Source organism: Lactuca virosa, chromosome 6 (genome assembly GCF_052849685.1).
Source record: "Lactuca virosa cultivar CGN04683 chromosome 6, Lactuca_virosa_CGN04683_v6, whole genome shotgun sequence".
Classification (NCBI taxonomy): Eukaryota; Viridiplantae; Streptophyta; class Magnoliopsida; order Asterales; family Asteraceae; genus Lactuca; species Lactuca virosa.
Window position 1 is genome coordinate 46,033,337 of NC_136431.1, and position 12,433 is coordinate 46,045,769.

The 12,433-nt window shown below is 32.8% G+C and overlaps 1 protein-coding gene and 1 non-coding gene across 2 annotated transcripts; both read left to right on the forward strand.

The window, feature by feature from the left end:
• The first annotated feature begins 3,008 nt into the window (after nucleotides 1–3,008).
• Nucleotides 3,009–3,081, forward strand: TRNAE-CUC (transfer RNA glutamic acid (anticodon CUC)). The gene has a single exon. It is a non-coding gene; the product is annotated as a tRNA-Glu (tRNA).
• Nucleotides 3,082–3,129: 48 nt separating this feature from the next.
• Nucleotides 3,130–4,937, forward strand: LOC145118625 (Cysteine proteinases superfamily protein). The gene is made up of 3 exons (XM_079054317.1): nucleotides 3,130–3,227; nucleotides 3,742–3,842; nucleotides 3,988–4,937. The coding sequence occupies exon 3, from the start codon at nucleotides 4,001–4,003 to the stop codon at nucleotides 4,670–4,672; it is 672 nt and encodes a 223-aa protein (XP_078910443.1). The 5' UTR covers nucleotides 3,130–3,227; nucleotides 3,742–3,842; nucleotides 3,988–4,000; the 3' UTR covers nucleotides 4,673–4,937.
• Nucleotides 4,938–12,433: the final 7,496 nt, after the last annotated feature.

The following is a 12,433-nucleotide window of genomic DNA, read 5'->3' on the forward strand; positions in this document are numbered from 1 at the left end:
TAACTTGTTCGTTATAACTCGGATTTCGGCGTTCTTTATAAGTCCGAAACCCTTGTCACGACCACTACAACTTTCTTCATAGATATCGGGCTTATCTAACGTTTTATTTTTTTGACGCTTATTTTTATTATATCTTTACAAACAAGTATATAATCAAATAAAATCGCATAATTCACATAATATTCAAGTAATTCATCTTTATTACTTTAAAATAGGTTACAATTGGTGACTTTGACTATTACATCATTGAATTAATGCTTAGTTTCGAAACACGGACGTTACAGTTCGCCAAACATAAACTCAAAAGACATTTTCATTTTAAAAATTAGCATGAATGTTGGAAGCATGGGAAATGGCTATACTAGTACCACCCAAAAATATAAGGATATTTTTTGCAAATCATAAATATTAATTATATCTATTTTTTTTACAAACCATAATAACTTTTTTTCGTTAAAAACTTTGTCAATGTAGACATACATATGTGTGATAACAACATTGGTCCATGTTTGTGTGTTTGAAATCATAAATCTCTACTAACATTCTAGCAAACTAAGGCTCTAAGAACACGTTGGTGATGTAGGCGTCATTCTTGTTGATGTTTTTAGCCTTTGATAAACCGAAGATGCTAAAGCGGGTAATGGATGCTGATGACCTGATCTAAGGGTTGGTCAAGATGACTTTAATTAATGGGCTTGTTATATAGGGTGGGGGTGGAGAATAAGCTTACATATGGAAGCTAGCTGTAGAATTTTAGACAAATCAATGTCGGTTTTAAAGGCAGGGTGGATGGGTGGTGGATCATGTCGATTGATTGTATCCTACTTGAATTATAAGTATGTTCGACAACGAATTTTTATGAGTTTCTAATTTTTAACTTATATGAAAAAGCTAATTAAAGAAAATTTTTTGGTCGGAGTAAGAGCTTAAAGTTAGTAACTTACAAGAATCATCGCAGGTGCTATAAAGCACGTTCAGTTTCTATTTTCAAAAATTAACTCGGGTTGTCCCTCGTTACTTTAAAACTAACACGCTTCATCCCTACGGACATTAAAAGACAATTTTACCCTTATTTATTTTCTTGATTTATTTTCTATTTATTGATTTGTTTATTATGAAAATAATTATTTATTGCCTTTTATAAAAGATATTAAATAAACATGCCTTAAACCCTAAGCATGTCTCTCTCTCTCTCTCTCTCTCTCTCTCTCTCTCTCCCACCATTTCTTCTTCAGTCATCTCCATTAGCATCATCGCCGACTCCGACTACTTCAGGACATCTCCGACCATTCCAGACACCTCCGACGATGCTATCAAACCCTCACCCACCACAAACCAACCCATCCTCCCTTTTTCATTTCACCTTTTCCTTACGTCCTCACCGAAACTAGGTTACAAGTCCATCATGCAAGATCGAAGAAAAGGGGCATTGATATTGGAGAAGCAGGTTTAGATCGAACCCAAATCGTCTCCATCGACGATCCTCCTCTGCAAAGACACGATGATGCAAACCCTAGATGATGTGACGATGGCAACATTTCTGTGGCGATAGCCACTCACAGTTGGCAATGGTGGCTCACCGGTCGAACGACGTGTAGATTTACAACCCCATCTTGCCATCTCCCTCGGTAATGAATTAGATTTGCAGGTTTACTGAATCAGGTTTGCTTTCAATTTAAGAACCCTAAATCCTCTGCTTTCAATCAGGTTTGTATCGAATCAGATTTTCCATCTCCCTGATTCTTGCTTCCTAATTGACCCTAGTATTCTTTCCCGATTTGCAAGTGGGTTTTCCGATGGAGGATGGTGGTGGTGTTAACAATAAACGTGCCTGGTTCGATAGTGGTTTGAGTATATGTTGCTAGTTCGGTGATAAGATGGTGACTTGCAGTTATTTTTAGGGAAACATGTTAACTTTGAACGCAGGATTGGGTTGGGTGAAGTGAGGGGTGACGGTGGTGCTATATTTTCCGGTGGTGGTGGTTAGGTCTTATTCAACAAAATGAAACAGTAATTAAAATAATTTTTAATAATTAAAAATAATCAGGGCAACTAATTAAAATAATTTTTAATAATTAAAAATATCAAAAATGTTCAAAATAAATAAAAAAGAAAAGGAAAATGACATTATAGTCTTTTTATGTATTAAAAGGGATGAAACGTGCAAATTTAAGCTAACGAGGGATGAACCATGCAAATTTTACTGACATGAGGGATGATCCGAGTTAATTTTTGAAAATAGAGACTAAACATGCATTTTGGTTAAGGGACGATTCGCATAATTTACTCTAAAATTTTTGTTTTAAACAAAAACCTTTTAGTCAAAAAGTTACTTCAAATAAATTTTGGGAGCTTTTAAGTTTTGTATCATTTTATACATTTCAAAAGTGTACAACTATTTTTACCTAACATTTTTATACAAAAAAAAAAAAAACTAAATCTTTTAGGTACCAACTAATTTTGCCAAACATATATCCTATGTCGCAAATGGTAGTTTAAGAAAGTTATTAATATTTTTAAAAATGATATTGAACTAAATTTTCATAATAAGTTTATAATGATTATTTTTTATAAAAATATTCTAACCAACTTAAAAACTTTATCGACTACTTTTGTAAAATATAATATTACTAACATGTAAAGACTGTTGTTATTTAATGTAGGGTTATATAGAAAAATGACAACACACTGTTATATAATTTCCATCTACTATTCTATGCATAATAATAATAAAGACAAACATTAACATCCATAATACGAAAGTTTTTACATTAATTTTTTTTGATACACACCACTAAATAAAAAAAGTTTAGTTTTCGTCATAACATCAAAACTTTATGATGTAGCTCATGTTAGAGTTTGTAAATTTAATATAAGTAGTATAGTGAAAGGATACATGTTAGAGTCTGTAAATTTACAAACAAAAAACAAAAAAGTCACAACTTCTTTTTTACTTTGAATCAGGAAATAAAATCTATATAGAAAATATCCGACATCAAAGTCACAAATCCGTTGTAGTCTAGTTGGTTAGGATACTCGGCTCTCACCCGAGAGACCCGGGTTCAAGTCCCGGCAACGGAATTTTTTTTTTTTTAATCAATTTTATTCGACAGAAATATGTGCCATTTCGTTATCTTTTTTCCTGTAAACATTCAACACTTTTCCACACTTTTCTCCTCCGTTCTCCAGCCGATGTCACACATCCATGATCCATCGCAGCAACAATGGTATTTCCTTCAGATTATATATATTTTCCTTCTTCTTTATATTTATATGATTCGTCTGTAAATTCGCACACGAACACCGAATTAAACTGTTACAGCGCCACTTAAGCTAGGGTTTTCTTTCGTCTAAATCTCGGAATTCCCTTTATCTGCTATTTTGATCTTGCGTTTGATTATCATTGCCTTGATTTTGAAGTTTAGTTGTTATTGTTGCCTGAATCTTACTTATTTAGTGTTCTCTAGGATATGGGCTCTCTAGGATATGGGCTTTTTGAGACAGAGGACAGATGAGATTGATGTAATGCTTGAATCTCAAACATTGTGTGGGTTTTAGTTGTTTAGAGTTCCAAATAATGATCATTGTCCATTTGTTTAACGTTATCAATGCCATCTTCAGTTAAATTGCTTTGATTTGGTGTCAAATTTGTTGTTATTGTTGCTTGAATTTCAAGTCATCCTATGAGTTTAGTTTTTGAATTTCAATTAAATTTGTTGTAAATTGTAAATGTTGTTGCAGGTTTCGGATTTTGACAATGGCAATTGATGCTTAAATTGGAGAACATAAAGCAACAAAACCACCTCCACCCTCTTCTCTTTCCAAACTCCATAGTCTTTCAGGTATTGTGTTGCTTCCAGATTCATAGAATTCTTCATTGTTGATTTCTTTATCCCTGAAATTTCACTTCATGTTTGTTATAAACATCAAATGTATAACCTAATTACCGAATGAAAGGAAATGACCATTTTAACCTTCTGTTTATAGACACCATATCAACATGGCTAACGAAAAGATCCTAAGTTACAACGACGTAGTCCTCCTCCAATCAGATCTCACCATTTTAAAAAACCCATGTTTTCTCAACGACCGAATCATCGAATTCTACTTCACTCATCTTTCTTCACTCCATTCACAACAAATCCTCTTTCTCCCTCCTTCAATCACCTTCTGGATAACAAACTGTCCAGATACAGACACCCTTTCAGACTTCCTCCAACCCCTAAACCTCCCATCAAAACAACTCATCTTCTTCCCAGTCAACAACAACGATGACGTGGCAGTGGCCGAAGGCGGGACCCACTGGAGCCTACTTGTATTTTTCCAAACCAAACACTTATTTGTCCACCATGACAGCTTCCATGGTGTCAATAACCACCACGCGAAACGGCTTTACAAAAGAGTTGTTTCGTACGCTACTGGTGATTTGGATGATACTGAAACAAGGTATATGGAATACAAGCGGACCCCACAACAAGTCAATGGGTTTGATTGTGGGTTGTATGTTTTAGCGATTGCTAAGGAAATATGTAGGTGGTTTGATGGTGATGGGAACAAAAACGAGGATGATTTATGGTTTTTGTTTGTTAAGGAAAGGGTTACTTCAATAAGTGTATCGGGAATGCGTATGGAGATTTTGGAGCTTATAAGAAGCTTAAGAGAGAAAAAGTGATGTTATAGGGTTTGTGACAAAAAAAGAAAAAAAAGAAAAAAAAAGAAAAAGAAAAACGGGTTTCATGATATTGTAATATGTAATTGTGTTATACAGACACAAGTGTGATTTACCTATCTCATGTTGGTTGTTAAACATTGTGACAGGCCTTGTGGGCCTAAATTCAATTTTTGTAAGTGGGCTTGCTTAAGAAAATTGATAATAGGTGTAATTGGGCCTATATATAATAGGATTGAAGTGCTAACAGCATCCACATGGTTGTTTTTTTCTTCTTGCAAATGCTTATTCGGCATCAATTGAAAGCCACATCATCACCGGATGCAACTGTTTGAAATGCTTTCAAGTCACAAGTGGAGCCCTATATGCTTCCTTTTTCCTATTGAGTTTTTCTTTTATTGTTATTTATCCTAAAACTTACTTTTTATATAATTTGTTTATTTGTTATTGAATAGTTATTATCTATAATCAGTTTAGGTATTTGTTAAAATATATAAAGTAATTGTTGATGTGGCTGTGAGATTCTTTTTGAAAGAAAGTTGATATTGTACTCATGTAGTGATTCTTGCAAAAACTGATGTGGCATAGTTGAAATACATATGACATTGTTGCAAAAACTGATGTGGCGTAGTTGAAATACATGTGACATTGTACTGATGTAAATGATCAAAGTTATACGATCGAAGTTTCAAAAGAATAGATTACAAATTTAGTCTTCTTGTTTTGTTAAAATTGCAGGATCAGTCTAAATTTTGAAATCACCAACCCATGAAAATAAGTTTAAAATTTGGACTGAATTTGCAATTATCAGTAAAATAAATCTCATATTCACAACTAAATGCAAACTTATGGGTGACATTAAGATGGTTTCAAAATATGGATGGAACTTGTGATTTTGAGTAAATTGAAAGGGACCAAATTTCTAATTTACTTTTCTAACGGTCGACCAAAATGTAACTAGATTTCGACATTCATGAGACTGATTGGACATTGGATCAGTAAAAGTGTAAAACCCGAGTATTTTAATTTTTATTAAAAACGTGTTAAATATGATATGTTTTTTTTATTGAATAATAAATCTCTTGACGATATAACGCGGTTTGTATAATTGTATAATTGTATAAGTAATTATATTAGATTGTGAGGACCACCACTTTTGAAGGGCTAATTTGCTATTACCTCTATTTAGTTTTAGTTAACGAAATGTCCTCGACTATACGAAGATACCATTAGCATATAATACCCTTTTTACAATTATAAAATTCATGGAATAATATATAGTAATTATTGTATTGAGTAAAAAGCAAAAATCATGTAAGCATCTTTTTGAAAATAATATATTTGAGAAATGAAAGAGAGGAATATTAATGATACAATGACACTTGTCTCAAAAGTAATATAGGAATGCCGAAATCACCAAAACATTAAATAAAAATATTAACAAAAATAACCTACACTCCATTTTATATCTTATTTGTGAGAACCTTTTAGATGTGAGGTTGCGGTTTAGGTTTTATAGCTTACTAGGTGTAAAACCCGTGTATTACACGGATTGATTAAAAATATTAAAATATAAACATTAAATATTTTAAATAAAATTTTGAAATAAAAAAAGAAAAAACGTATTAATTACAATTACTGTCATATTTATTACATTTAATACTTTGCATATATAAATATATAAGTATTATGTGACTTTTTAATTTTAAAAATTGGAAAAACCTAGAAATTGACATGCGAATATTATTTATTTCAAAAATATAATAAAATGACAAGTGTCAAAACTCATGAGAGATTGACATGTAGCAAAATGAATCTTTATTTATTATAGTTGATGGGCAAAGGGTGTGAAATTATCTTCAAAAGATCACGCGCTGCACAAATTAAAATTAGTTATAATTTTGATAAATATATGTTGTTGAAAATTATTAATCATTGACGTTAAATTATTAATCATTGACATTAAATATAATAATAATTTATATACTAAGTTGATATATAAATCAAATTCTAATATTTGGAAAAGTTTCCTAACATAAAAAATGACTAATGAATTATGTAACTATTTTAAATGTTAATGGAGACCTTTATTTATAGAATAAATTAGCTTATTAAGTTTGTTTACCATGACGATATGATATCAAATTCGTATTTATCATGTGTATTTTTGTGTCATGTTTTTTTATTCCACATCGCTTAATAAAAAAATTAAAGTGAAAACAATCAATTATAAATAAAGATGCTAACACATTTTTTTATCCCATATTGCTAACGAAACAAAACTCATGAAAAAACATACATCTATAAGTAAAGATGTTAAAACTTTTTTTCTTATATCTTTGGTATCTTATGTTCTTGATTTTCACCAATTTAAACATCAATTGCAACATTTCAGGAACCATTTATGTTTTATATTGTTAAAATTAAATTACATGAAAATCAAGTAACATTGATTTTCAAAATATTTTGCTCAAAATGGATACCTTATACTCAAAATCAACTCATTGTGTAAATTCAACATCGCTATAATCAAATAATAAAATATTTAATTATATTTTTTTCTTTGAAATTTAATATTTGGAAATGTTTCTAAGGATAAAAAATGATTAATGAATTATGTAACTATCTTACCTTTAATGGAGATATTTATTTATAGAATAAAATAGTTTATTAAGTTTTTTTACCATGATGATGTAGGATCAAATTCGCCTTTACCATGTGTCATGTTTTTTTTTATTCCACGTCGCTTAAGAAAAAAATTGAAGCGAAAATAGTCAACTAAAATAGAGAGGCTAACATATTTCTAATCTTACATTGCTTAGAAACAAAATCATGGGGACATATACATTTATAAGTAAAGATGCTAAAACATTTTATCTTTTATCTTTTTTTCTCTTATGTTCTTGATTTTGACTGATTTAAGCATCAACTGAAACATTTCAGGAACTATGTTTCGGTACCTACACTAGTAATGTCGTCATCACCTGCTCCCACTAAAGGACCTGGAACGAGCATTGATTCTCCTTCTTCGTTCAAGTTCTCAAAAAACATAACCAAAAGCTTTTCCCATGAAAACGAACTGGGTCGTAGTGGATTTGGGGTCGTTTATAAGGGTCAATTACACGATGGAACAAAAATCACAGTAAAAAGAATGGGAGTGGGAGTTATAAGTAACAAGGTGTTGATGAATTCCTAGAAAAAAATAGTTTTTCTTTCCAAAGTTCGTCATTGGCGCTTGATGGAGAGAAATCGGTGAGTTCTTATGAGGATTTCGGTTTGGAGATGTTGGTGATTTTATATCACTAATATTATTTAAGTGTAATGGGGTTAATTTGTTGATCAATGTCACTTTGACAATTATCGAACAAATTAGTATGGTGCGCAGTGCACATTTGTTTGATTTTGTCATTGTTGAAAGCATACTGCTATTTAGGGGCGAAGCCCCTGAACTAACGGGGGTCCGGGGGCAGCGCGCCTGGGAGCGAGGTCCAAGGGGCAGCACCCCCTGGCTGGGGTCGAGATGTTTTCCTGTAACTACCATATGGCAGTTTTAGGATAGGAAGTTAGTTTCTTTTATATGATTAATTTCGGGTTCATTTTGGGTACAGATTTCATAACATCTTCTTCATTCTCCATTCTAGAAAAACAGTGAGTTTCATCCGATTAGAGATTTTGAGTATACCCTCGAAATGCTTTAATCTGATAGTGTTTCACAACTCTCACTGATCCAAGATTATCTATATCCCGTTATTCTAACAAAGATTAAAGCATTTCTGTGATCATGGCAAATGGTGATTCTGTGAAGGAAATGACAAGTAAGTTTGAAAAACTGAACAAGTTTGAAGGGCAAGATTTTCGTAGATGGCAGAAGATCAAAGTGGGAAAATGATGATTACATATGTCGTGGTCATATTCTCAATGGTATGTCTGACTCTCTTTTTGATATCTATCAAAATTTCGAATCTGCAAAAGAACTGTGGGATTCTCTTGAATCCAAGTACATGGCTGAAGATGCTTCTAGTAAGAAGTTTCTTGTTAGTAACTTTATGGGTTACAAGATGATTGACTCCAGGCCTGTTGTGGAACAATTCCATGAAATGTTAAGGATTCTGGGACAGTTTGCTCAACACAATTTGAAAATGGATGAAGCCATTTATGTGGCTGTGATCATTGACAAAATGCCCCCTTCCTGGAAGGATTTTAAACACAATCTGAAACATAACAAAGAGGAATTGACTTTGACTCAACTTGGAAGCCATTTAAGGATTGAAGAGTCCATAAGGACTCAAGAACTTGACAACAATCCTAAATGCAAGAACCAAGTTGGTTCCTCTTCTGTGAACATGGTGGAAGGATAAAGTTCAAAGAATCCCAAGAAGTCTAATGGAAAAAGGAAGTTTAAAGGAAAGGATGGCAAATCTTCCAACAAGAAGGCTAAGTTGGTTTGTTGGAATTTTAACAAACCGGGTCACTTCAAGAAAGATTGCCGTCTTCGCAAAGTGAACAAGGATGGTGCTGGACCAAGTGGATCCAAGGATCCAGAAAAGCAACAAGGTCAGATTTCTATTTTCATGCAGAATTCTAAATATATTCAGAATTATATTTCTGTGATTTCTGAAGCATTTTATGTGCAGGATGATAATGTTGCATGGTGGGTTGATTCGGGAGCAACAAGTCATGTTTGTAAAGACCTATATTGATTCAAGGACTTTCAACCAATTGAAGATGGATCTGTTGTGAAGATGGGAAATGTTGCAACAGAACCAATCAAGGGCATAGGATCTGTTTTACTTACTTTTACTTCTGGGAAATGTTTGTGTTTAAACAATGTTTTATATGTTCCAGGGATTCGTAAGAATCTCGTGTTCGAAATTGTATTAAATAACTGTGGTTACAAACAAGTGTTAGAAAGTGACAAGTATATCTTGTCAAGACATGGTTCTTTTATGGGATTTGGCTATGTATGTAATGGAATGATTAAACTTAATATTAATTATCCTTCTAGTGATAATTTTGTTTGCATGGCTTCTAGTAGTACTAGCAATAATTTTAATAAATCTGAATTATGGCATGCTAGACTAGGACACATTCATTACAAGAGATTAAAAAACATGTCTAAAATGAGTTTAATTCCTGCTTTTGATATGCAAAATAATGAAAAATGTAAAACATGCATGCTAACTAAAATCACTAGACAACCTTTCAAAGATGTTGTTACGGAAAGCAAGGTGTTAGATCTTATACATAGTGATTTATGTGATTTCTATGCAACACCTTCCCTTGGAAACAAGAAGTATGTTGTTACTTTTATTGATGATGCATCTAGATATTGTTATATCTATTTGCTACATTCTAAGGATGAAGCACTTGATAAATTTAAAATTTATAAACAACAAGTTGAGCTTCATAAAAATGAATTAATAAAAGTACTGCGTACTGATAGAGGTGGTGAGTATTATGATACAGTTTATTTTGAATCAACTGGAATAATACATCAAACCACAGCTCCATATACACCACAACAAAATGGTGTAGCTGAAAGGAAGAATAGGACTTTGAAAGAAATGGTTAATTCCATGTTGTCATATTCTGGATTAAGTGAAGGGTTTTGGGGTGAGGCAATGTTAACTGCATGTTACTGTTGGGTTTTTGGTATAATACAACATCCTATGGTGCGCATACAACCCTATATACCTTGGATCTATGTTTTCTCTATTATACATGCAAATATGAAGTTTCCAAGGTATTACCCTATACTAGCATACAAATATCATATACTACACAAGAATCTAGTTAGGATAACATACCTTATGGTGGAGCTTGAAGTCTTGATGTATCTAGCCTTAAGAGCTTAGCTCCAATAGTGTGGAAGCCTCAAGTGGAATCACAACACACCATGGATAAAGGATGAACTTGAAAGAGAATCTTCATGCACCCAAAAACACCCATGAACTCCAAGAACTTCATGTGTAACCACACGTGGCGTTTTTAGGTCATGATGCATGTATTTATATGTGTGGTATTTCAAGAGTCATGGGTATAACCCAAATCCATACCCATGGGTTTTATGATCCATGGTTCATGTGGCCCAACTCTTTATGTATCCATACATAAACTTGGTCCAACATGGATCATAAGCCCAACACATATAAATATAACTAATTAACATAATTAGTCCCCATAGATTTAATTAGTCTCTTTTGATCACTAAATTAATTCCAAATTAATTCTTTATCAATACTAATTAAAACATATGATTTCATATTAATATATTATAACTTATAATATATTAATAAACCATAAATAACCTTCTCTCAAAATTCCATCCTAAGAAATTGTCCTGATGATATGCAACCCAAATGGACCATGCTACTCTCGGGTCGAGTACATACCAATAATAGTTATGGGCTTAGACATCTAATCCAACAGTCTCCCACTTGGATAAGTCTAAAACAATTATTGCAAGTACGACTTCATAACCTGACTAGCAATCGTAGCTCTTAAAGCCGCTGTCGAACTCTGAACAAATCAATGACGCGTCCATTAGATAAGGGATCATATATTTCTCCATTCTAGATATCATATGGACTGAGACATGGATTATAATCATTCTCTCTGTCCATTTTTTTGTTTCCCGATTTCCGATTTATGACGACTGACTAATTAAACAAATCAAATCAGTCCAGGCTTAGCCAAGCACTTAGGGGTGTCATCACTAAATCATCGAGGGGCCCACAGATATCGCTTTTATCCCAAAGGTAAAAGGAATGGATAAACTTCGACTCATATGGCTTGTTCTACTACTTGTTGAATCATACAAAAAGGCACGTTTTATAACATCGAGTTACCAATGCGTTTTCATGCAATCAATGTATAATCAACTCATAGTAACAACTCATATCTCTAGGTTTGAAGAATATAATATATTATCGTCTCATGATCGCTCGTGATAAAATTCATGAAGTGATTCAAATGAGCGTGAGTTGAATCCAATACTCAGAACTTATGAGTACTCATGAGTGTTGTAGCAACTCTTGCTATGTCCAACATCTTAGACATCTACAAGCCAACTCATGACAGTATTGATTCATATCTACTTCCAACATATGACCGACTGTGGATGGTTTGAATAACTTAGTCATCCGAGAAGAATGACCTAGTTTATTCTGGAAGTCAAAACATGCAAAGTGAAACACAAGAATAATACTAATCCTATATGGCCCCAACACTTTGAGTGTAAATAAAAACACCTTTTATCTAAGCACCATATTGATTACTCATTATTTATGTTTCGATTAATCAACTTAATACTTGAATAAAAACAATAGTCGTGCCATGCTCCAAGCATGCACACTATGTTTGTCCAAACAATAGATATGCCATACTCCAAGTATGCACACTATGTTTGTCTATGGTCCTTACTTTGTGAAATAGATCAATTGAACATGATTCCAATGATGCTCATATCACAATCCCAATACTTATTGTAAATGTAAAAATGCCAAACTCTTGCCATTACACTATACTTCCAATTGTCCATGAGCAACCAATCTTTGGTAGACCTCAGATTGTCCTCGACAATTGCTTAATCATTTTAGTCATATGAGACACGAGTCATGCTACAAAATTTTTATTTGCCATGTTCTCACAATTCGAACTATGAAGAGGTATGCCGTAATCATAATCGAATTTTGAGAACGCAACATATATAGAATTTCCTTATGTTGAACCATTCCAACATAACATATATATATATATATATAT

Coding starts and splice junctions, on each gene's coding strand:
- LOC145118625 (XM_079054317.1), top strand. CDS start 4,001: ATGGCTAACGAAAAGATCCTAAGTTACAACGACGTAGTCCTCCTCCAA.